This window comes from Pseudorca crassidens, chromosome 12 (assembly GCF_039906515.1).
Source record: "Pseudorca crassidens isolate mPseCra1 chromosome 12, mPseCra1.hap1, whole genome shotgun sequence".
Lineage (NCBI taxonomy): Eukaryota > Metazoa > Chordata > Mammalia > Artiodactyla > Delphinidae > Pseudorca > Pseudorca crassidens.
The window spans coordinates 75,701,160-75,726,903 of NC_090307.1; the positions used below are offsets into that span (position 1 = coordinate 75,701,160).

Consider the following 25,744-nt stretch of genomic DNA (forward strand, 5'->3'; position numbering starts at 1 on the left):
TTTCCTTTTTCTTTCTGCTAAACTAATATATGGTGGACCTATTTTCCATGTCAGCATATAGCTCCCCTCTTCCCATATGGATATACCTCACTTCAGCTAACCAATCCCTATGGATGGACATTTGGGTTGTTCCCAGTTTTTCCCAATTATAAGCAATGCTATGATGAGCATCCTTGGATGTGCATCTTTGCCTACTCATAGGGTTTTTTTGGGGGAATTTTGCCTACTAGTGTGCTGTTTCTAGGGGAAATTTCTGTAGGTGAGATTGCTTGCACAAAAACCGTTCACATTTTGCATTTTAATTTTTTTTTTTTTGGCTGTACCGTGCAGCTTGTGGAATCTTAGTTCCCCAACCAGGGATTGAACCTGCAGCCTCGGCAGTGAAAGTGGAGTCCTAACCACTGGACCACCAGGGATTTCCCCATATTTTGTATTTTAAAAGATGCCCCCAAGTTGGGTCCCCCAAGACTGTACTGTGTATTCTCCCACAAAGCCACATAGGAGAGCGTCTGGAGAATATTCGATGTGTACGTTTGAAACGCTGAAGCTTTCACAGGACTCTTCTGGGTTAGGGAGGGGAAGAAGGAGGAGGGTGAATTCATATCCAGTTCCAACAATTAGTTGTTCTCTAGCTCCTTTCCAGGCAGAAAGCAGAGAGAAGGGGCTGGCTTGGGTGAGGTAATCCTGACCCTCTCCCCTTCCACCATGTATGGAAATATCCTTGGAAACATCAGTTCCAGATGGAGCCAACCCCCACCCCACCCCCTCCCACCCTGTCGCCCAAGCCAGCCTGGACCTACTGGCTCCAGAGGACAGAAAAGCTGGACTCTGAGGAGTATCTCATCAGGGAACGGGTCCACCAGCCCCCAAACAATCTTCCCAGTGTAAGTCCCTGCAGGCTGTCTGCAAGAATCACTGGCTTCTCTAGGTTAAAAATATCCTGTGCCCAAGGGGCCTTCAGTGTCTGTCTCAGAAGAGAGCTGGCTTATACTCTCCATCATTGGGGAAATGAACTGAGACCAATTGATTTTTTTTTTTCCATGAAGCTTTGAAACCAGACTTTCTGGGTTCAAATCTTTGCTCCACTATTCACTAACTGCGTGACCCTAGGCTACTTACTTAATTTCTCTGTACCTCAGTTCTCTGGCTGTAAAAGGAGTGTCAGGATCATCACATCTATCTCAGAAGCCAGTGGGTCTCCACCCTGGCTGAGCACTTAAAATCACCTGGTGAGCTTTTAAAAATCCTCTTGCCCAGGTGCATTCTGGGTCAATTCAATCAGAATTTCTGAGCATTAGTTCTGGGCAAAAAATATATTTTAAAACTTCCCAGGGGGCTTCCCTGGTGGCGCCGTGGTTGAGAGTCCGCCTGCCGATGCAGGGGACGCGGGTTCGGGCCCCGGTCTGGGAGGATCCCACATGCCGCGGAGCGGCTGCGCCCGTGAGCCGTGGCCGCTGAGCCTGCGCGTCCGGAGCCTGTGCTCCGCAACAGGAAAGGCCACAACAGTGAGAGGCCCGCGTACTGCAAACAATAAATAAATAAATAAAAATCAATTAAAAAAAAAAAAAACTTCCCAGGAACTTCCCTGGTGGCACAGTAGTTAAGAATCCACCTGCCAGAAAACTATGACACTGATGAAAGAAATTAAAGATGATACAAACAAATGGAGAGATATACCATGTTTTTGTATTGAAAATCAACATTGTGAAAATGACTATACTACCCAAAGCAATCTACAGATTCAATGCAATCCCTATCAAACTACCAATGACATTTTTCACAGAACTAGAACAAAAAATTTCACAATTTGTATGGAAACACAAAATAGCCAAAGCAATCTTGAGAAAGAAAAACAGAGCTGGAGGAATCAGGCTCCTGGACTTCAGACTATACTACAAAGCTACAGTAATCAAGACAGTATGGTACTGGCACAAACACAGAAATATAGATAAATGGAACAGGATAGAAAGCCCAGAGATAAACCCACACACATATGGTCACCTTATTTTTGATAAAGGAGGCAAGAATATACAATGGAGAAAAGAAAGCCTGTTTAATAAGTGGTGCTAGGAAAACTGGACAGCTACATGTAAAAGACTGAAATTAGAGCACTCCCTAACACCATACACAAAAATAAACTCAAAATGGATTAAAGACCTAAATGTAAGGCCAGACACTATAAAACTCTTAGAGGAAAACATAGGCAGAACACTCTATGACATAAATCACAGCAAGATCCTTTTTGACCCACCTCCTAGACAAATGGAAATAAAAACAAAAATAAACAAATGGGACCTAATGAAACTTAAAAGCTTTTGCACAGCAAAGGAAACCATAAACAAGATGAAAAGGCAACCCTCAGGATGGGAGAAAATATTTGATAATGAAGCAACTGACAAAGGATTAATCTCTAAAATTTACAAGCAGTTCATGCAGCTCAATATCGAAAAACAAACAACCCAATCCAAAAATGGTCAGAAGACCTAAATAGACATTTCCCCACAGAAGATATACAGATTGCCAACAAACACATGAAAGGATGCTCAACATCACTAATCATTAGAGAAATGCAAATCAAAACTATAATGAGGTATCACCTCACACCAGTCAGAATGGCCATCATCAAAAAATCTACAAACAGGGCTTCCCTGGTGGCGCAGTCGTTGAGAATCTGCCTGCCAATGCAGGGGATATGGGTTTGAGCCCTGGTCTGGGAGGATCACACATGCCGCGGAGCAACTAGGCCTGTGAGCCACAACTACTGAGCCTGCGCGTCTGGAGCCTGTTCTCCGCAACAAGAGAGGCCGCGACAGTGAGAGGCCCGCGCACCGTGATGAAGAGTGGCCCCCGCTTGCCACAACTAGAGAAAGCCCTCACACAGAAACGAAGACCCAACACAGCCACAAATAAATAAATTTATTTTAAAAAAATCTACAAACAATAAATGCTGGAGAGGGTCTGGAGAAAAGGGAACCCTCTTGCACTGTTGGTGGGAATGAAAATTGATACAGCCACTATGGAGAACAGTATGGAGATTCCTTAAAAAACTAAAAATAGAACTACCATATGACCCAGCAATCCCACTATTGAGCATATACCCGGAGAAAACCATAATTCAAAAAGAGACATGTACCACAATGTTCATTGCAGCTCTATTTACAATAACCGGGACGTGGAAGCAACCTAAGTTTCCAACAACAGATGAATGGATAAAGAAGATGTGGCACATATATACAATGGAATATTACTCAGCCATAAAAAGAAACAAAATTGAGTTATTTGTAGTGAGGTAGATGAACCTAGAGTCTGTCATACAGAGTGAAGTTAGAAAGAGAAAAAGAAATACCATATGCTAACACATATATGGAATCTAAAAAAAAAAAGGTTCTGAAGAACCTAGGGGCAGGACAGGAATAAAGATGCAGATGTAGAGAATGGACATGAGGACACGGGGAGGGGGAAGGGTAAGCTGGGACAAAGTGAGAGAGTGGCATGGACATATATACACTACCAAATGTAAAATAGATAGCTAGTGGGAAGCAGCGCATAGCACAGGGAGATCAGCTCGGTGCTTTGTGATCACCTAGAGGGGTGGGATAGGGAGGATGGAGACGCAAGAGGGAGGAGATATGGGGATATATGTATAGCTGATTCACTTTGTTATACAGCAGAAACTAACACACCATTGTAAAGCAATTATACTCCAATAAAGATGTTAAGAAAAAAAAAGAATCCACCTGCCAATGCAGGGAACACGGGTTCAATCCCTGGTCTGGGAAGATCCCACATGCCGCAGAGCAATTAAGCCCGTGCACCACAACTACTGAAGCCCGCGTGCCTAGAGCCCGTGCTCCGCAACAAGAGAAGTTACCACGATGAGAAGACTGTGCACGGCAATGAAGGGTAGCAACCGCTCAATACAAATAGAGAAAGCCCGAGCAACAACGATGACCCAACGCAGCCAAAAAAATAAAATAAAATAAAAGCTTCCCAGGTCATTCCAATGTGCCAGTGCTGTAGAGATTTTGTGGGTATTAAATGAGATAATATAGGAAAAAGGCTCCCCATGGTGCCTGACACAGAGTTATATGCTTTGGTGGAGGTTGTGGGACCAATTATCCAAGCCTGGGTGGTGGTCAGGGAAGGCCTCCTGGAGGAGGGGGTGTTGAGCTGTGAACTGAAGGAGGAGAGAAGTTAACCAAGAGAAAGAGGACAGGATGCCTTTTAGCCGGGGTATCAGTACCTGCAGGGTTCTGGAGCCAGGAGGATGTGGCCTCTTGGAGGAATTGAAAGTCATTCCCAGAAATTCCCTGGCAGTCCAGTGGTTAGGACTCCATGCTTTCACTGCTGAGGGCCTGGGTTCAATCCCTGGTCAGGGACCTAAGATCTGGCAAGCTGCATGGTGCAGCCAAAAAAATTGAAGTCTTTCCCTGTGACTGGAGCTGAGAAAGGAGAAAAGAGAGTTGGTGGAAAATCACTGGGCTTTATTCTGGTGTCAGGAAGATTTTAAGCAGGACAATGAGTGTGTGGGGGGGTGCCCTCCCCCCAAATTCAGAAACAGCAGGGCCTCCTAAGGCATTGTGTCCAAGCCCTCTGGGGAAATTGAACTTGCCAAGGGGTGTGTGACACAGTCGCCAAGCTCCCCTTCAGGAGCCATGTCCTAGACTGTAAAGTCAGACAGTCCTGGGTTTGGATCCCAACTTTGCCACTTCTTACTTGTGTGGCCTTGGGCACGTGACTTCATTTATGAGCCTCAGTTTCCTGGCCTGGAAAATAGGCATAAAACCCCCATTGGATCTTTTTTTTTTTTTTTTTTTTTTTTTTTTTGCGGTATGCGGGCCTCTCACTGTTGTGGCCTCTCCCGTTGCGGAGCACAGGCTCCAGACGCTCAGGCTCAGCGGCCATGGCTCACGGGCCCAGCCGCTCCGTGGCATGTGGGATCTTCCCGGACCGGGGCACGAACCCGTGTCCCCTGCATCGGCAGGCGGACTCTCAACCACTGCGTCACCAGGGAAGCCCCCCATTGGATCTTTGTGAGGATTAAATGAGATGATAATGTAAAAGACTTAACATGTTGCTTCCCACATGCTAAACAATAAATGTTCCCAATATGTGTGTCAGTGTGTGTAAAAGGCTGGTCTAGAAGAATCTACAACTGGTCATTAATTTTGGGGGGATTATGGATACTTTTAATTTTTATATCTCAGTTTATCTGTTGTTGTTTTTCTAAAATTCTTTCTGCAATGAACAACTACTGTTTTTGTAAAGAAAACTTCCACATCTGTATTGTAAGCTCTGGAATTTATTCTTCCAAATCTTTTTTTCCCCTTAATCCCCTCTTTCTTCCCAACATCAATTAGTGCAGTGGTAAACTTAATTCATTAAATGGGTACTTAACAAATGTTATTCACACAACATATTTTTATTCAGCAACTACTATGTGCTATGTCCTGTGTCAGGTACTGGGGTAGAGCAGTGAATGCGACAGACTTAGTCTCTGCCTTCCTGAAGCCTAGAATCTGGTAGGAGATGGACAGATGCAAATGAGTGCATAAGAAGTATTTAATTACAGCCATCCCTCGTTATCTGCGATTGGTTCCAGGAGCCCCGAATATACCAAAATCCCTGGATGCTTAAGTGCCATAGTCGGCCTTCTGTATCTTCAGTTCTGCATTCACAGATTCAATTAACCATAGGTTGTGTAGTACTATCTGAATTTATGGAAAAAAAAATCTGCTTGTAGTTGGAACCACTCCACTCAAACCAGTGTTTTTCAAGAGTCAACTGTATAATTATGAGGAGTGCTTTCAGGGTGCTAAGAAAAAGGTCTTAATAACAGGAGCCCTGACATAGTCTACCAGGCCAGGGAATGGTTTTCTGGGGAAATGGCTTTTAGGTTGAAATCCCCCCCAAATAATGATGTCAGCTATCATTTGTGTGGTAGTTGTCCAGTGTGGTAGCCACTAGCCACATGTGGCTACTGAGCCCTTGGACTGGACTGTGGCTAGTGGAAATGAAATGTGCTGTCAGTGTAAAATTCACATATGATTTCAAAGACTTCCTATTAAAAAAAGTGAGCTATCTCATTGATATTTTTTATGTTGATTACAAGTTGAAATGATAACATTTAGGATAGACTGGATTAGGTAAAATATACTAAGATTAATTTTTTTTTTTTTTTTTTTTTTTTTTTGCGGTACGCGGGCCTCTCACCGCTGTGGCCCCCCCTCCCACCGCGGAACACAGGCTCCGGACGCGCAAGCTCAGCGGCCATGGCCCACTGGCCCAGACGCTCCGCGGCACGTGGGATCCTCCCGGACCGGGGCACGAACCCGTGACCCCCGCATCGGCAGGCGGACTCTCAACCACTGCACCACCAGGGAAGCCCTACTAAGATTAATTTTAACTGTTTCTTTTTATCTTTTTTAATGTGGCTCCTAGAAAATTTTTAATTACTAATTTAAAAAAATTTAATTACTAATTTTAAAATTAAAAAATTTTTAGTATGTGGCTTGCATTTTGTTTCTAGGGGATAGCGCTGAGTTAGAGAGTGCTTGTTAGTGACAAGGATTATGCTAAGTAGTAAAGGTGTAGTATCTTGTTTAATCCTATGATGACTCTGACAGGTAGGTATTATTTATCTTCTTTCTACAGAGGAGGAAACTGGCACAAAGAGTGAATGGTCTGAGATTCACCACCAGCAAGGGACAAAGCTGGCATTAGAACCTGGGTGGAGTCAGTCCAATGAGCTGTGCACTTAACCTCTACCCCACACTGCTAAGTAGAGGGGCCTGTGGGCTGGGACAGGAAGAGGCATCAAGAGCCATCCAGGTGGAAGGAACAGCACATGTCTGAAAACACTGACATTCCATGGACTAGAGGGCCTCAGAACATTCGGCCGTGGAGTGATCCCATGGAGGATCTACTTTCTTGGAGGCTGTTTTCTCACCATGAGGATCCTGAATTCAGGTTTGGCAGGGCTGTCCACCAATGTCCTGTCAATATCAGTTCTTTTTTTTTTTCTTTTTGAGACTATTTTCCGTCAACCTATTTCCACTTTAAGAGTCTGTAGAAGAACAGCTGAAGACCACTCAGTGGTTGTTCTGCCCATTCAGTGGCCTGAGCAGTGGGAGCTGCAGACCAGCCTTCAGTGGGGGACTGCTGAATAGGCACAGAGGGCACTTGCACACCTTCGGACCAGTCTGCCACCTCAGATTGAGTAGCAATGAACTCAGGAGGTGGGGCGGTCCATTCACCCTGAAATTCCTCCTTGGTCACAGCCTTCTCAGCTGCTGCCTGCTATTCCTTTTCAATCTCTTAAGGATCTCTGTAGAAGTAGAGATCAGGCATGACCTCCCATGGGTATTCACAGTAGATGGTGTCACGCATGTGCAGAACTTCCCCAGGCGAGTATCCACCACATCAGACCCACTGAGTGAGCTCCCTTATTGCACGGGATGACAATGTCCACACAGTGCAGAGGAGAATCTGTTACACAGACCAATGGTAGGCAGGTTCATGTAAGAGGCCTCTGTGAGAGGCAGGTGATCAGCCCTGGGATCAGTAACCACCGGAAGTCTTGGCTCCCAGAAGGCTGCCTGGATCTGGTTAGTGAAGGTTCCAGGAGTGAAGCAGCCAGATATAGGAGTGGCTCCAGTGACAGCAGCAAAATTCAGCCCAGCTCGCTGGCCAGTATTCCTGGAGGATATGACACTGACATCAGCTGGGTTTTCAATGGCAACAATGGCACGAGCTGCCAACAGAAGCTTCTCCCAGGTTCTCTTCAGATTTATGATGTAGATGCCACTCACTTTTCCTTTGTAGATGTACTGTTCCATTTGGAAGTCAAGGCTGGTGCCACCTAAGTGGGTTCCTGATGCAAGGAATTTGAGGATATCCTCCTCCTTCATTTGCTGGACATCAAGGGCTCCGGACATTGTGAAAATTTCCCTTTAAGTTACGATGGGAATCCAGAGCAACGCCGTATGGACCCCTGTCTGGGTAGCGCGGAAAGGCAATGCCAGTTCATCCTTAGGAATTATGAGAAAACCTGGTTTGAGTTAACCAAGTCTGATGGCTGGGGGATGGGAGTCCCCGAGGGGAGGAAAAGTTGTGTTTTTTTTTTTTAAGATCCTTTTTTAAAAAATTTTTATTTATTGATTATTTTTGGCTGCATCAGGTCTTAGTTGCGGCACACGGTATATTTTGTTGCAGCACATGGGCTCTTCGTTGCGGCACGTGGGCTTCTCTCCAGTTGTGGCACGTGGGCTTCTCTCTAGTTGCGGCCTGTGGGCTTCTCTCTAGTTGTGGCTTGCAGGCTCCAGAGAGCACGGGCTCAGTAGTTGTGGCACACAGGCTTAGTTGCCCTGTGGCATGTGGGATCTTAGTTCCCCAACCAGGGATCGAACCCGTGTCCCCTGCATTGGAAGACGGATTCTTAAGCACTGGACCACCAGGGAAGTCCCAGGAAAAGGTATTTTGGGGCTGTTTACATTAGGAAACCCCAAGCAGGGGTCTGAGTGTCCAAGGTCACCAGCACTGAACTCCAAAGACTGAGTTCTCCTTAGAATTCCACCCACCAAGGGCAAAATTGACGGCTCAATTGATGTCTTGTTCTTCCTCTCCAGGGAATATTGCTTTGAAAAAGGTTTTGAGACCTTTGAGACAGGGACAAGTGTATGTCCTGGGATTGGTCTAAGGATAATGGTTTCACTTGGCACAGTAGCAGGTTTCCCACACAGGCCTTAGCAAAGAATTCCCAGGTTCAGATCCCAGACTTCCCACTTACTAGCTCTGTGACCTTGGGTAACTCAATCTCTCTGTTCTTAACTTTTCCAACTGAAAAAGGGGATAATAGTGGTCATCTCCTAGGCTTGTGGTCAGAATTAAATGCAAAAAAGCATGGAAAGCACCCAGCCCACAGCCTGTTCATTATATTGATAGTACAATTATAATTGTTACTATTGTTCTGAAGAGAACGCATTTGACCTCCTCTAGAGGAAATGTGACATTACATCCCCGTTGTAATATCCCCTATTACAGTTTTAGCATACTGTTCACCCCAGAAACTCCAGGGCTTAATGTTAATTAGACTAACTGTGGGTTCTTCTTTATGCCTCTCCCAGGTTTAGCCCAGTGTCTGATGCAGGATAGGCACCCCTGCTAACCCCTCTGTACCCCCATTATCAGTCTTCACCTTGTATTCCATGCTGCAATTTCCTTCTAGTTCTTCCAATGCACCATGGTCTCTGTCTTGCCTAAAGGCCTTTGCATATACTGTTCCAGGCAGCTGGGAATGGTGTGAGGTTATTCATCCTTCATACAGGCCTGTTTGCTCTTCTGTCTGCCCTTTTGGACTAAATCCCAAGAAGGCAGGCACCATATCAGTCTTATTCATCATTGTATCACCAGCCCCAACACAGGACCTGTTCGAAGGGAGTGCCAATAAATATCTCATCATTGAGTGAATGAATGGGTGATCTCACTATCTTAATCTTCCATTAAACTGTGAACTTTCTGAGGAAAGGGACTACAATTTGCTTTGTTCCAAGTGTCAAGCACAACATCTGCCAGCCATTCAGCAAATATATATTGAGTGCTTACTACATGAAACACACAGACTAAGTACAGATATGAGCAAAAATGGACATGGTTTCTGCCCTTGTGCACTTTTAGTCTGAAAGGGAGAGAGACATTTATCAAACAATCGTACCACTAAATGTAAATTACAGCAGAGAGAAGTGCCTACAACACAGAAGTACATGGAAGGTGTTGGAAGGGCATGTAATAGACTGCCTAGCTGGGAAGCAGTCTTAGCTCTTGAATTTTAATGGAGGAGAATGTGGCATCCACAGAGGAGAGCCACTTGGTTCTGCCTTCAAAAAAGAGCTTGTCATCCAGCTTGAGAAATGACAGCTTCCAGATGCAGGGCCTTCAGGACAAGGCCACACACTTCATGGGCATCCCCAGCTGATGGCTGAACATGGTGGGGGAATTGGGGCCTGGACATTTCTGCCCACTGGGGACTCCTCTAATGAAATTTTGTTCCAGGGCTCTCAATTGAGTTGGCTTATCTTTGTCATATCCAAGTTTCTCCTTGCCAGTCCTGCCTCTTCCTCTTTCTCTCTCACAGGCATTCCTCCAACTGTATCTCAACATCTGCTTCCTGGAGGACCTAACCCGACACAGAGGGTCTTCAGGGCTGGATTTCTGTGGGAAGGGGAACTTTTCTTTTTTCTTTTTTGGCTGTGTTGGGTCTTTGTTGCTGCGCGTGGGCTTTCTCTAGTTGAGGCCAGTGGGGGCTACTCTTCATTGTGGAGCACAGGCTCTAGGTGCACAGGCTTCAGTAGTTGTGGCTCATGGGTTCTAGAGCGCATGCTCAGTAGTTGCGGTACATGGGCTTAGTTGCTCTGCGGCATGTGGGACTTCCTGGACAGGGCTTGAACCCGTGTCCCCTGCATTGGCAGGTGGATTCTTAACCACTGTGCCACCAGGGAAGCCCCTATTACCCGATTTCTGACTCTGTGGGAGCAAAACCCCTCTGGAGTCTGGGATGGCAGTGGGGTGTTTCAGGAAACTATGCCCAGCGCTGGGTGTAACTTCCCTGTAACTTTTCCTTTACTGTCTAAGGTGGGGTCCTTTTTGCTCCATGCAGAGTTTCGGAAAAATCTCCGTCTATAGAGGATGGATATGTGGAAGATTAAAGGATATATAACCTCGAAAATATTGAATCTGGCCCCAAAGCCTGGGCTGCGAGCTTCACTGCTATCGATCCAGAGGGCGCCCCGAGGAAAGGTCCTCCAAATGTTCCTGGCTTCGCCTGGTACTGATTTAGAGTCCCCTTGGGAGGCGACTTACTGGGAGATAGACAGACGGATAAATCTGACTCTCCAGTGGACAGACATGTGATGAATGAGTGACTGATGGATTGTGAGATGTCAAGACAGGAAGATGGATCTGTTAGCCAGTCAGGCATGTGACTCTCAGACAGAGAAAGACTGACAGAGGGCCTGAAGGCCTGGCAGCGTCCCACCTGCCAGCTCGGCCACAAGGCGGCGCTGCCGCCTCGCCCAGCGGCGCCCACCGTCCAGGCTGCGCGCGCTCTCGTGGGCCGGCGGCGGGGGCGGGTCTAGCGTGCTCACGGGGCGGGTCCAGCAGCCTCGCGGGGGCGACCACGGGCGGAGCGCGCGGCGGGGGCGGGGCGCGCGTGCTCGCGGGGGCGGCTGGGGGCGGGACGCGCGGCGGGCGCGGGCGCGCGCGCGCGCGGCGCGTTCCGTTCCGGGCCGAGGCTCGCGGCGGAAAAGTTGCGCGGCGGTGACGAGCGGCCCCGGGACGGGCAGCGAGCGCGACGCTGAGCCGGCCTCCGGCGCCCGCGGCCCCGCCATGGACGACCTCGGTGAGTGAGCGGGAGGCCGAGAGAGTAGGCAGCGAGGGGTGCGCGGCCCCGGGCCGGTGCGGGCGCGAGCGAGCGGCAGGCGGAATCCCACCCGCGGCGGCCCGGGTCCCGGCTCTGGTTTCGGCCGGCCGGGGCTCTGCGGGGCCGGGATCCCGCGCTGGGCCTGAGTCCCAGGCCAAGGCCAGCCCCGCACCGTCCTCACAGCTGCCACCCCCTCGCTTCGAGGACAGCCCCACCTCCGGACCCTCGACCTCGGGGTGCCACCCCCATCTCCCAGAGCAGCTTCAGGGACCCTCTTCAGGGACCCACGTCAAGGACCCGCCCCGTCCGCCTCAGGGACGGGCCCCCACTGCCCGGACCTGACCACCTCCCCAGCTGTGGGACCCTCACTTCACAGACCTTTCCCTCACCCCGGTCGCATAGATAGAACACCCAACTTGGGGATCAGCTGCCTAATCTCACAGGCTAGGCCCTCAATTCCAGGATCCGCTCCCACCCCCTCGAGGACCACCCCTTCACAGGCAGACATCCCCACTTCAGGGGTAGCCCCACCGAGCCGACGCCTTTCATTTTACAGGTCAGATTCACAAGTTAGAGATAAGCCTCTGATGACACAGCCTCTGATGAGCTTCTGAGCTGCCACAAAGACAAGTTTCCCTCCTGTCCCACTGATCCCCCCAGTCCATTTCACGGACTGCCCTGGCCACTCTGTGGACCAGCCCCTCCCCTTTTATATCACAGATCAGCCTCGTCCTAGAAGAGTAAGCTGGGGAGACAGACTCTGGTGAAATGCCAGAGGAATGAGGTGGGAAGTGGGCCCCAAGGTATGGCCATCTTTGAACTTGTCCAGGCTGGTAACGTTCCCTCCACCCCCACCGCAGCATAACTTGCGGGAAGCCACGCAGGTAAGGAAGTTAAGATGCCCAGAACAGAGTTTTACTGTTTTTGTTGTTAGTGGAGCTCCCAAATTACTCTTCTCAGTCCAGTCTTGATCTGGTGTTAGGGAAGGGGAAAGTATCTCCTGGAACCAGACACTAAACCCAGGGAGCTTGGTGCCAGGGTTCTAGGAATGCCTTGAGTGGTGTGAACTCCGGAGTGGGAGGATTCACTCTCCCTCCCTCCCCTTCACGCCTGTAGCTGGAGGGCCTCTGAGCCGGGGAGTTGAGGAGGGGGGAAAAGTTTCTTCTCTGTAGGAGCCTTGTCTTCCCTCTATGGACTGTGGGTGGCTTGTGTGACCGCTGATGCTTTCTCTGTCTCAGGCTCTGAGGGGTGGATTCATCAGACAGGACTGATGGGCCTCCCCTGAGCACACAGGGCACTAAATTAAGACTGGCTATTTGTAGGCACTGAATTTCCAAGGGGACAGGGAGGAGGATTGGGACTTGACTGCTTCCCGGAGGCTTCCTTTTGGGATCAGGGTGCCTCCCCACCCCACTGGCCCCGAGATCCTGGAGCTGGGTATGGTGTCCGGTCCTGCCTGTTTTGCAGAGTGAGATGGTTGCCAAGCATAGTTCGGCCTTTGGGTCTGGCTTGGCACCCATTTTTCCAACACACTCAAGGTTGGCATGGCTTTCAGGCAGGTATTTTTTTTTTTCACATAAAAATAACTGAGCTGAAAGGAGTCTGGGGGGATATTTTTTCAATCAGAATCTGAAAGTCTCAATGCTTTCCCAGTGGGAATTTGCGAGCAGAGTTACTGTTTCTGAAACGCTGATGGGGGTTCTGTTGCTTCTAGACAGTCCCCTTGCTGTTTGAAGGACTGAGAAAGGCTTTTTAGAGTTCGCAGTTGAAGCCCGGAATTCCTGTCCTCTGACAGTCTTCCATTTAGGGCCAGGAAACTGAGTTCGTCTCTGAAAGGAAAGAGAGTGCCCTGGCAGAGTGGATTGTAGGAATTTAAATTTGCTGTTCGAGGAGTACTTCCCCGTACCTCAACTCATCTTGTCCTCACAGCAGCCCTTTTTGAGAGCCCCTTAGGGCCACTGCTATCATTACTACCTGTCTTTTACAAATTGAGAAAACTGAGGCTGAGAAAGGTTGATTCACTTGCCGAGGGCTGCACAGCCACAGAATGACAAAATCATGGCTATAAGCCTAATCCCTAGCTCCTAGGTCTGCAGCTCTGTGTACCCCGAGGCCTTTCTGCCTGAGGAGGGGTCGCAGTGGGGTATGGCTGCCACTTGTAACTTCTGCTGCTTTCCACCATAGGCTCCTCAGTTGTCTGAATCTGGGCTGCCCAGCTTCCTTGGCCTAAGCTCCCAGGGGGCCAGCCACGCCTGGCTGAGCGGAGCCTGGGGTGGGAGGAATGGGCTGTGCAGGAGGAGAGAGGAATTTGCCTCTGCGCTCAGGCTCAGGCCCCATCAGCTGTCTGGATGGCTGCTCAGCACCCTGCCCGTCAGCTGTTTTCTTAGTTAGGCTGGACACATAGGCCAGGCCTCTTGTTTTTATTTTTCTCCTGAGAGTGCTCTCAGCTGTGAGCCTCTTGGTCCCTGAAACAGGGGCGTTTGACATGTAGCAAGTCTAGAGGGGTCAGAGTCTCTGCTGTGACTTTTTTTGGTCTTAAAAAAAATTGGGGAACTCTCCCCTTCCTGGAGCTGTTAGTGACAAACTCACCGTGTGTTGTTTAATAAGTTACAAATTTATAGCTCTCTGGGCAGAAAAACATAAACACAGCATGTCCTGCCCTTCCATGTGTGTTCTCTCTGCTTTGTGCTGCGGGGTGGCTGGTGGTGGCTTTTCTCATTACTGTTTAGATGCTGGTTTGGCTGGGAGTTCTCCCTGTTCGAGTTCTGGCTGGAGTTTCCTGGACAGAGTTCTCATAACACTGAGATGCACTCTGATTATGTTTTCGGACCTGACTCCTCTCTCTCCCCTCCTTCATGTGTCTAGTGCACTTTGGGGTGGGGGTAGGGACAGTGACCACAGCTGGGGGCTAATAATGATCACGTGCGCTTGATGGGAGCCAGGCATCCTACTCAACATTCCTTGGTATCTTCCCAGCCATTCCGAGAGGGAGGTGTTTAATCTCCGCTTTACAGATGCAGAAATCTGAGTCAGGGAAATTCAGTGGGGGGCGCTGGGATTGTAACCCAGATTGATCCAATTCCAGATTTGGTCATCTTCATCATAATAAGGTAGTAAATGCTCAGTAATTAACCAGGGGGATGAGCCATGGGGCCTCCTGAGTAATTGCTAGGTACCTTTTACATTTCTGCCCTGGGGGCCGTCCCATATGGTCATGGTGGCAAAGGGTGGTCTGGTTCAGGCCTTGATAGCTTTGCCTTTCCCATCCCTTGCAGGGGGAATAGCCAGCTGTTGGCAATGCCCAGTTGCTGCTGGAATCTGGACCTGTCTTCTTGCAGCTTCTCAGCAGTCTTGACCCTCTGGAACACAGTGCCTCATTGTCCTTGGAGGGAGTACTGGGGAGCAGGGGAGTTGCCTGGGGCATTCTGAGCTACGGAGCCTCTCTGTTCCATGGAAAGTCTGGACTTTGGGCTCACCCATCTGTGGTGCCTCTGTGTGTTAGGCTAGGGTCAGGGCACCCAGCTGCTGGGCCTGTGACAGGCGCGGCCCGTGGGGTGATGGTGAGTTCCTAGTGGGGCTCTGCGTCAGGGCCAGATCTTCTCCGGGGTTGTGTGCTAGTGAGGTGCAGAGCTGGAATTCAGACCCTGGAGTGCTGGATTCTTAAGCAGGTGCCCTTTCTGCTGGGCAGCCATAGCTTAGTGTGGAAATGTTCAGGCCGCTGGGGGCCAGAGCCCTGCCATTGTGGGTTTGAAGTCCCCCGAGGGAACATCTCAGTATTCTTTTCTTCCAGTTTGCCCAGGGGTGGCTGTGCATTGGCCAGTGGAAGGCCAGATTAACTGTGGATGTGCTGACCAGCCCTCCTCCCCCGTTTATTCATTATTCCTGAGTGTGCCAACTCTCCAAAGCTTCCCTTAGGCCTTTACCTTGTTCCAAGGCCAGAGATGTTGAAAAAACTTCCTCCCAGCTTCACTCTCATTCCAGCCCGCCGCTGGGTTGTCCTGGTCTCAGTGCCTTCATTAATAATAACAGCCATCTGTAGAACACTTTTTCTTTTTTACAGTGTTTGCAGAACTCTTACTGTAATGTTTATTGAGCACTTACTATGTGCAGGCCCTGTGCTGGGTACCTTACATACATTGTTTCATTGAATCATGTTGGCCCTATGAGGTACAGGTTCCGTTATTATTACTACTACCCATTTTACAGATGGTAAAATGGAGGCACAGAAAGGGTGTGCCCACTTGCCCAAGTTCTATAACTAGTGAGTGGCAGAGCTGGGATTTAAATGCAGATTGGGCTTGTAACCGTTTTTACATGTCTGTTCATGATACTGGATCGATCTCAGTTGCCTGTTTTTTTAAAAACTATTTATTTTTATTTTTGGCTGCATTGGGTCTTCGTTGCTGCACGCGGGCTTTCTCTAGTTATGGTGAGTGGGGGCTACTTTTCGTTGTGGTGCGCAGGCTTCTCATTGCAGTGGCCTCTCTTGTCACGGAGCACGGGCTGTAGGTGCGTGGGCTTCAGTAGTTGCAGCACATGGGCTCAGTAGTTGTGGCTTGTGGGCTCCAGAGCGCAGGCTCAGTAGTTGTGGCGCACGGGCCTAGTTGCTCTGTGGCATGTGGGATCTTCCCAGACCAGGGCTTGAACCCGTGTCCCCTGCACTGGCAGGCGGATTCTTTTTTTTTTTTTTATAAATTTTATTTATTTATTTATTTATTTATTTATTTTTGGCTGCGTTGGGCCTTCGTTGCTGCACGCAGGCTTTCTCTATTTGTGGCAAGTGGGAGCCACTCTTTGTTGTGGTGCGAGGGCCTCTCATTGTGGTGGCTTCTCTTGTTGCGGAGCATGGGCTCCAGACGCGCGGGCTTCAGTAGTTGTGGCACACGGGCTCAGTAGTTGTGGCTTACGGGCTCTAGAGCGCAGACTCAGTAGTTGTGGCGCACGGGCTTAGTTGCTCCACGGCATGTGGGATCTTCCCAGACCAGGGCTCGAACCCGTGTCCCCTGCATTGGCAGGTGGATTCTTAACCACTGTGCCACCTGGGAAGCCCTTGCGTTGCCTGTTGGTTTGATTGCTTTCCACTTCTAGGATGCTAAAAATCTTCTCTGCCCCTTCCCACACACACATTCTCTGTTCAGTGTCTCACATCTGTCTTTTTCCTGTTCTCTGTGACTTCTTCCCTCTCATTTGTTCGTTCTTGGGGATGCCATGCTGAGGATGGGATGCTGGGCACTTGTGGCAGTGTCTCCTGCTCAGTGGAGGACCTCATTCCTCTCTTACCTGTTACCTCTTCAGTCATCTGTTAGCCTCAAGACAGGGTTGAGAGCTTACAGCACAGCTGCTGCGGAGCACCTGGGGCGGATTCTGAGCTCCCTTTTCACTCCTTGTGGTTGGAATCAGAGCCCTCTGTGCCCCCCACCCCATACACTCTCCTTTCTTTGTTCAGGTGTTTGCACATGGCTGCCATTGGGAGCCCGCCCATTTCCAGAAGAGGAAGTCCTAGGAAACTTTTGAGGTGGAGAATTGAGGATGTCCTGTGGGAGGGAGAGAGGGAGAGAAAGCATTAGGAAGTTGAATTTTCCCAGAAATCTTGACAAACCAGCAGATTCATAGGGGTATCCAGGGGAGTTCCCTGGCGGTCCATTGGTTGGGACTCTGCGCTTCCACTGCAGGGGGCCTGGGTTCGATTGCTGGTCACGGAATCAGGATCCCACATGCTGGGCAGTGCGGCCAAAAAATAAAGGGGGGGCGGGCTGTCCAGAGATGGTCTCCTGACCTGGGATAGGCCTGGAGCCACCACGGCCTCCCAGGTCCACATTGCCTTTTCAGTTGGAGTCACACATCCGGCCTCAAGTGTCCATTCACATCCAGATAAGTCTTCCAACTAGTGGATTGATTGCCTAACCAGTGGGGCCCAGGGCTGGCCTCTCTAGGGAGGCCTTGGATGCTAGGCCAGTGACAGGCAGAATATGTGGTTGGCCAGGCCCAGCAGAGCCCCAGTGGCCAAATTTTCCCTTAAAGATGGGCTTTTAATGCTGATTTCTTGTGTGATTGTGGTATTGTGGTTTTACGGGAGAACATTGTTACTTAGGTGCATGTGAAAGTATTTGGGAGTGAAATATCATGATGTCTGCAACTTAGTTTTAAATGATGTAGTAAAAAAAAAAAGAAAGGGGTATATGTGTATATACTGTGTATATATGTCGAGAGAGAGAAGGAGAAAGCATTTGTACAAGTGTGTACAAAAAAGTGGCAAAAACATTAACTGTGACTGAATCTAGGTAGAGGGTATATGGGTGCTCATTGCAATGGCCTTTCAACTTCTCTGTATGTTTAGACATTTTCATGGTAAAAAGCTGGGAAAAAAGTAAGAAAACCTTGCTTTTCCATAGTGGGCTTGGAGTTTTTCGGTTAGGGGTGCTCATAAGTGACTGCCTGTGGTTGACCTGAGTGACTCTCGGCCTCCCTGGGTGGGCAGAGACAGGAGCCAAGTGGTTCTGGGATGGTGGTGACTGGTGACTCTCAGCTGGGGTTGGGGGCATGTTGTGACCCATGCAGAAAAAAGGACAGGGCCAGGCAGAGACAGTGAGCTTCCCTGGTGTGGAGGGAGCCTCTGGGGTTATTTTGGGTATGGTGATGTTAGACGGACCAGTGTCGGGGCAAGGGAGATGCTGGGCTCTGGTTGGAGTTTGGAAGGGGTTGCCTGGGTGGGATGCAGAGCAATGCTTTACAAAAGGCAGAGAGCAGCCTCTGGGCAGCTGGAGACTGGGGGAGGGGACGAAATGCCATTTGCTTCACATCACGAACCTCCTATCTGTGGCCAAAGGAACACCATTAGCCTGTGGGCAGCGGAGGCCGGAGTGGCCCTAGGCTCTTGCTTGCAGCTCCGCTGGCTGTCCAGTTCTCCAGACTTGAGGCTCCCTCTCCTGGAATCCCCACTCCCAGGTCTCTCTTGTCTTGGTTTGTGCAGACTCAAATCCTGTCCACCAGGCCTCCCATCTGTTTGGGAGAAATAGCTGGGTTCCGGCACCAGTGGCCCCCTTGGCTTTGAGGGCCCTGGTGCCTACTAGAAGCATTTTGGGCAGCCAGTCGGCCCTCGTAAGGGGAGTGCTTCGCCCGAGGGTCTTCTGTGAGCTTCACTTCTGTCTGTCAGCAAGCAAGGATACAGAGGCTGGACGCTGGGTCATGATCGTGGGGTCGTCCTAGGGAGGTCTCAGAGCCGTGTCCAGCCTGACTGCCTGTTTGAGGAGCAGGATGATGTGTGCTTTATGGGGGTGGGGGTGGGGAGGGGTGGTGCTGGGAGGAAGCTTTATGTAATTCTTGGCTGGGACTCAGGTAATTGTTTTAATGAAATGGAATGCAGCTTATTCAGAACTCTCTTGGCAGAAACAGCCATGTTCTGTTCTGTTTTCTTGTTGGAGAGAACGAGTCACACACTTGCAGCCGTTTGAAAGAGTGGAACCCAGGGTGAGCTAGCATGAGTAAGGTAGGCAGAGGCCTCCGGGGATCTCCTCTCGGTTCAGCGCAAGGATCCTCAGACGGCTCGGCTCGACTCTCCTGGACGCCAGTCTGGGAGCCTTTTTGAATGAGCCATGGACACTCAGGCCTCTTGCAACAACAGAAAGACCCTGCTGCAAGTGGGCTGTGAACTGAGCCTGGAGCTGCTGCCTCCCTCGTTGTCAGGAGGCCTCGTGATGTGGACGTGGGAGCGCTCAGCACACAGCAGACAGACCCTCCAGGACGGTCTGCTATTTGCTGTGTCCCCTTTTTTCCACCTCAACACCTCCTGTAACTCCCCGCGCGCCCCCCTTACCCCGCCAGCATCTCCCATCAGTGTCAACATCCGTGGTCTAATGTGACCCATCCGCAGATACACCTGGATCCCCTTTCCTTCTGGTTTCCTTTCCACCCCGTCTGCCCCTGCTAACTTCTTTAGCCTGCTCCTTTTTCTGTTTTGAATGCAGCCTGGGCCGTTCTTCCACGTTTTCTTTTTTGCTAAGAATGCATCTCACTCTGTAGCAGCCATATTTCCCCTCCCTTCCTTAAAACCTGCTTCTCCGCAGAACCCCCTTCTTCCTTCCCCTCCTCCTTCTCTGATCCCTTTGTGGGGCGCAACATTGCATTTTCCCAAAGGTTTTTTCTGGGCTCCCTGTTTCTCTCCTAGGTACCCAGGTAACTTTATCTACTTGCGTGACCTCTTTTATCACTGGTGTGTTGGCAACTCCTAAATTTATATTTCCACCCCTGACGTGGATTCTATTGTCCAGATTCTTCCGGTCTGCACGCCAGCAAAGACCCAGCTCATTTCCTTCTCACTCTCTCTTCACAGCCTCATTTGTTGTCTGCTCTCTCTGTTATTGCCCCTTCCCTTCTCTTGGCCTGTGTTAAACCATTTCTGCAACAGTTTAAAATTTATTTATTTTATTTATTTATTTTTGGCTACATTGGGTCTTCATTGCTGTGCTGGGCTTTCTCTAGTTGCGGTGAACAGGGGCTACTCTTCATTGCGGTGTGCAGACTTCTCATTGTGGTGGCTTTTCTCTATGCGGAGCATGGGCTCTAGGCTCACGGGCTTCAGTAGTTGTGGCACACAGGCTCAGTAGTTGTGGCTCGCAGGCTCTAGAGCACAGGCTCAGTAGTTGTGGCTCGCGGGCTTAGTTGCTCCGCAGCATGTGGGATCTTCCTGGACCACGGCTCAAACCTGTGTCCCTGCATTGGCAGGGGGATTCTTAACCACTGCGCCACCAGGGAAGCCCCATTTCTGCAACATTTTAAGGTTTAGGAAACATGTTCACGTGCTTCGTCATTGTTGATGATTCTGACAACAGCCCTTTGGAGTATGTGGTAGCTTCCTCCATTTTACAGATGAGGAAGCTAAACTGCAGCTCAGGGCACATAGAGGAAAGGGTCACACCCAGTGTCACCACAGATAATGTAGTAAAAACTTGATCTTAGGTCTTTGAGTGCCCAACCCCCTTCTCTTTTTCGTTCTTCATGTTGGAAACCTTAACGCAGAGATGGGAATTTGCAGGTTGGATTTGGCCTGCAGACCCGTGTTACTTGGCCTGCGTGGTATTTAAAAATATTCCGGGGCTTCCCTGGTGGTGCAGTGGTTGAGAGTCCGCCTGCCGATGCAGGGGACATGGGTTCGTGTCCCGGTCTGGGAAGATCCCACATGCCGTGGAGCGGCTGGGCCCGTGAGCCATGGCCGCTGAGCCTGCGCGTCCGGAGCCTGTGCTCGGCAACAGGAGAGGCCACAGCAGTGAGAGGCCCACGTACCACAAAAAAAACCCAAAAAACAAAACAAAACAAAAATTCCGAATTAGTTGCCAGTATTTAAAGTATAAGGAGATTGCACCCAAAAATCCGTATGTTATTTCTTTCGAAAAATCAGAGTCGGCTACACTGGACGCCCATCCTTCATGGCACTGGTTTGTTGAATTCGGCAGCTCCCGCCCTTGCATCGGCCCTCTCTGTTGCCTGCAGCGGGCCCACTTTGGAAGGTTCTAAAAATGCTTTCTTTCTGCCCTGCATTTACGGCAAACACACAGTTGCCAAGTCTAGGGGGCTTCTTGAACTGCATTCTCTGAGTTAGATTTGACTTCTGACCACTCCAAGCACTTAGCTCTGCCCGAAGTCTGGACCCTTGTCCATGTTGCAGAAAATAGCCTCCTGACCTGTCCGTCTCCTTTCACTCTCAGCCCTTAAGGTCTCAGCTGCAGTCATCTTCTTGAGAAGGTTTTTTTTCCGGTTGAAACTAGCCAACCTCTTGACCCTCCCGCTTCACTGTAACTTCACAGATCTGTGTACACTGGGCTTTTTTCCTTTTGTCTCCCCCTCTGCCCTGTAAGCCCATTGAAGACAGGGATCTTACCTGCTGTTCAAGTGTCTCTAACCTCCGAGTATGGCTTGGTTCTCTCTGCAGTTGCTTAATAAATATTTGAAGGTGGCTGATGATTAAACGAGTATGAACTGCAGACACCCATCATGATGCTGAACGTCCAGCAAACCACTTCCTCCATTGGAGAATCTGAGCCAGAAGCCCTCTGGGTTCCAGGCAGGTGGGGAGGCAGCGTAGTGCCACAGAAAGAACACAGGCTCGCCTATCAGCCCCTCCTCTCCTGGGTCTGTATCCGTGCTGCCACTTGCCAACTGTGTGACCTTGACAGGTCACCTTATACCCTGAGCCTCAGTCCCCTCATCTGTGAAACAGGCGCATTTCCTGAAATGCTATAAAGTACTCAATAAACGGTAACGATTATCATTATTATTCCCTGGAATAATCTAGACATTGCTGGGGGGGGGTTGGCTTTCTCTGTCACCTTTCCACCTGACAGCTCTGCTGCCTGTGTCTGCTGTGGCCTTGGTGGCGGGCATTTAGAGCACACGTACCTGGATGGCCATTTAGCTGGGCCTGGGGGAGGATTCTGAGCTCTGTTAGCTCCCCGGAGAAGGTGATTTGGGACCCTTCGTGTCCCTGTGGGGTGAGGACGAGTGTCTGGGGCTCTGCTCTGCAGGTGAAATAGTCATGTTCTGGTGCTGGTGGTGTTAAGTTGGATTTTGATTGTGTGACATCTCGCTTCCCCTGAGCCTCTTCCGTGGCTTTGAGGAGGAAGCGGTGGAGGAGGACGTTGTTTGGTGGCTTGGTTTATACTGATTGCTTATCTAAGACTAAAATTTGAGAGCGGCCAGAGAGCTGCTCTTGGATCAGTGCAGGGCTTCTCCCAGAACTCGCAGGCCTTCCTCTGGCCAAGGCAAGCTGTAAAGGATGGTCTGTGACATCTACAAAACCTCCCAGGCTGGGTCTAGGCCAGTGAGGTTCCTAGTAGCAGTAGAACAAGGGAGAGTTTGGTTTTCTGGGCCGTGAACTGTGGCTTTTGTCAGCTGAGTGGACCCAGTACCTAGGCTGCCCCCTGTCTGCCTCTGTACCCATTTAGGGGCAGCCGATCTGTTGGGTCAGTCCCAGACCCCATTCAGGTTTGAAGTGGTTCAGAGAGTCGTGGCCAGGCTTTTCCTTGCTCTCTGTTTCCAGGAATATTCCTCTTCCTTGGGTGGAAATGGGAGTGTCCCACAGCCTGCACTTGGTTTCCTCCGGATTTACCATTTGCCCCGTGGACTCCCTCCGGACTCTGCTGACCGGCTGGGGTGGGTTCTCATCACTGGTGAGCTGCAGGACAGCCACATGGGGCTGGCTCCTCTGGGGCGGGGATGAAGGAGCGGCCATGGCGCCTGGCACACTACACTCGTGCCTCGTCGGAGACCTGACCTGGTTCCCTCCTGGGCTCGCTTGGTTACATGCTGCCCATCTTGGAAAGTCCTATGTCCTCACAAGTGGATGTGTGGTTTCCTCACCATCCTTAGGAGCGTCAGCCTAGCTGCATCTTTGGGGTGAGGGAGCTGTTGAGATAGCTCGGTGGCCTTGTTTCCTCCCTGTCTGAACCCCTCAGATGGTCTCTTCTGGCCTGTCCTAAAATTTCCGAGAATTCCCGCCTCTTCTCTGTCTTTGGAGAGCCACACTGGAAGTCTTTTTGCCTGGTCTGCTGAGGCAGCCACGCCAGAAACAAGCTGGGGAAGAAGAGGAGTGTCACCTGGAGGTGGTTGTCATGCTTCCTGTGGTCACTTGTGATTATCTGTTCCAAAACATCCTGTTTTCACCCTTAGTGCAGCAGGAGTTCTGACCTGGAGACAGCTATTATCTGCCTGATCTTGGACAGAGGCATGGGGCCAGGGGTGTCACAGCTCATCTGCCCCGGGGGACCCTGGGCTTGCTGGTTGCTGGCTGTTGATGGCATTACCGGTAGCAGCTCCTTTCCTCGTCACTGGCTTGGGCTTCATCCCGGCTCTGCCCATTCTCTTCTCCCTGCTTCTACTGCCTGTGAGATTTTTCCTCCAAATGTTCTGTTGCGTGTGACCAGTCAGCCCTCCCTTCTCTGTGGTTCTGGACTTCAGTCTTTCTTAGAGTGGAAGGGGCCTTAGGATGTCACCCACTCCTGTGGTTGGGGTCTCTGCCGATCACCTCTTCAGTCAGAGCTGCTCACTTCATATCTGTTTATATATTGGGCTTCCACTGAAGACTGCAATTGCAAAAGGGGTTTTGTGGTTTTTCAAAAATTTGAAAATAAAAATGTAAAATCATTTGAAAATCGCTTATGAGGTTCAACCCACCTGTTTTACAGAGGGACAAACTGAGACCCTCTGAGGAGAAAGTACTTGCCTGGGACACTTCATAGCAGAACAAGCCTGTGCTTTTTTCCCTCTTTCTAGCCCTTCTTGGGAATATCCAGCTTCCTAGTTTTCTTCATTTCTAGAACCACGCACTTGCCACAGTGTATCCTCAAGCCTTGTTTTCTTCTAGAGACCTTTCTCATGCCATTTTTTTGTTTTTGTTTTTTTTTTTTGCGGTACGCGGGCCTGTCACTGTTGTGGCCTCTCCCGCTGCGGAGCAAGCCTCCGGACGCGCAGGCTCAGCAGCCATGGCTCACGGGCCCAGCCGCTCCGCGGCATGTGGTATCTTCCCGGACCAGGGCACGAACCCGTGTCCCCTGCATCTGCAGGCAGACTCTCAACCACTGTGCCACCAGGGAAGCCCATCTCATGCCATTTTGTATCCAGTATTGTTACTTACTTTGTAAAAGTTTTTATGTCAAAGAAGATACATACCTATTGTAAAAACAAAAAAGAAAAAGGTACAGAGTGAAAGTCCTTCCTTCCTTCCCCCACCAGGGGTAACTGTAGTTAACAGTTTGCCGTGTATCTTACCCACCCATCTTCTACACATTTGTGAATACATAAGCATGCATGTGATATACATACCCTTCACTTTTTTAAAACTAAGATGAAATTCACATAACATAAAATTAGCCACTCTAAAGTATACAATTCAGTGGCATTTAGGACATTCACAATTTGTGTAACCATCACCTCTGTCTAGTTCGGAACATTTTCATCACCACCAAAGGAGTCCCTGTATCCGTTAAGCAGTCACTTCCCTTTACTCCCTCCCCATAATCCCTGGCAGCTACTAATCTGCTTTCTGTATCGATGGATTTGCCTATTTTGGACATTTCATATAAGTGGAATGATACAATACCTGGCCTTTTGTGTAGAGTTTTTGTTTTTTGGGTTTTTTTTGTGGTACGCGGGCCTCTCACTGTTGTGGCCGCTCCCGTCGCGGAGCACAGGCTCCGGATGCACAGGCTCAGCGGCCATGGCTCACGGGCCTAGCCGCTCCATGGCATGTGGGATCTTCCCGGACCAGGGCACGAACCCGTGTCCCCGGCAGGGGGACTCTCAACCACTGCGCCACCAGGGAAGCCCCATACCTGGCCTTTTGTGATTGGCTTATTTCACTTAGCATAATGTTTTTCAGGTTCATTCATGTCATAGCATGTATCGGTACTTCATCCCTTTTTATGGCTGAATAATATTCCATTGTATGGATAGACCACATTTTGTTTACCCATTCATTTGTTGATGGACATTTGGGTTATTTCCAGAATTTGGCTATTGTGAATAGTGCTGCTATGAACATTCTCGTTCAAGTATTTATCTGAATACCTGTTTTCAAATCTTTTATGTTTATATCCCTTCATTGTTTATTTTTCTCTCGTTGTTTTTTTTTTTTTAATTAATTAATTAATTTATTTATTTGCCTGCGCCGGGTCTTAGTTGCGGCATGTGGGATCTTTGTTGCCACGTGCGGGATCTTCCATGTAGCATGTGGGATCTTCACAGGGGCATGTGGGTTCTTTAGTTGCGGCATGCCGTTTCCTTAGTTGCAGTACACCAGTTCTTTAGTTGCAGCACTTGGTTCTTTAGTTGCGGCATTTGAGATCTTTAGTTGTGGCATGTGGGCTCTTAGATGTGGTATGTGGGATCTAGTTCCCTGACCAGGGATCAAACCCGGGCCCCCTGCATTGGGAGCATGGGGTCTTAACCACTGGAACACCAGGGAAGTCCTTTCCTCTCTTTTTCTAATTCAAGTTTATTTACAATATTGTGTTAGTTTCAGGTGTACAACATAGTGATTCAGTTTTTTGTTCTTTGGGGTTTCTTTTGCAGATTATATTCCAATTATTACAAGATTTTGGGTATAATTCCCTGCGCTACACGGTAAATCCTTGTGCTTATCTGTTTTATGTATAGTAGTTTTTCTCATTGTTTTTAAAGTTTATTTTACTATATTGTTGTAAATGCCTATGAAAAGGACTAATTATATTCATGTTCCTTTTAATATTTAACTTTTCTTTAATACTGATTATCAGTGTTATACACATTCATTGCAGAAGAACTTAAAAAGTACAGAGATGCACAAAGAAGGAAATAATG

General features: G+C 49.3%; 2 protein-coding genes across 2 annotated transcripts in view; one reads left to right on the top strand and one right to left on the bottom strand.

The window, feature by feature from the left end:
* Positions 1-7,445: 7,445 nt before the first annotated feature.
* LOC137204169 (small ribosomal subunit protein uS2B-like) lies at positions 7,446-7,995 on the bottom strand. Its single transcript, XM_067701440.1, has one exon. The coding sequence runs from the start codon at positions 7,935-7,937 to the stop codon at positions 7,446-7,448; it is 492 nt and encodes a 163-aa protein (XP_067557541.1). The 5' UTR covers positions 7,938-7,995.
* Positions 7,996-11,245: 3,250 nt separating this feature from the next.
* The window catches only part of PXN (paxillin), a 43,574-nt gene continuing 29,075 nt past the window's right edge, over positions 11,246-25,744 (top strand). Inside the window, exon 1 of the mRNA XM_067700590.1 lies at positions 11,246-11,395. Coding sequence (XP_067556691.1) covers positions 11,383-11,395 — 13 coding nt within the window. The 5' untranslated portion in view covers positions 11,246-11,382. The remainder of the gene's footprint in view (positions 11,396-25,744) is intronic.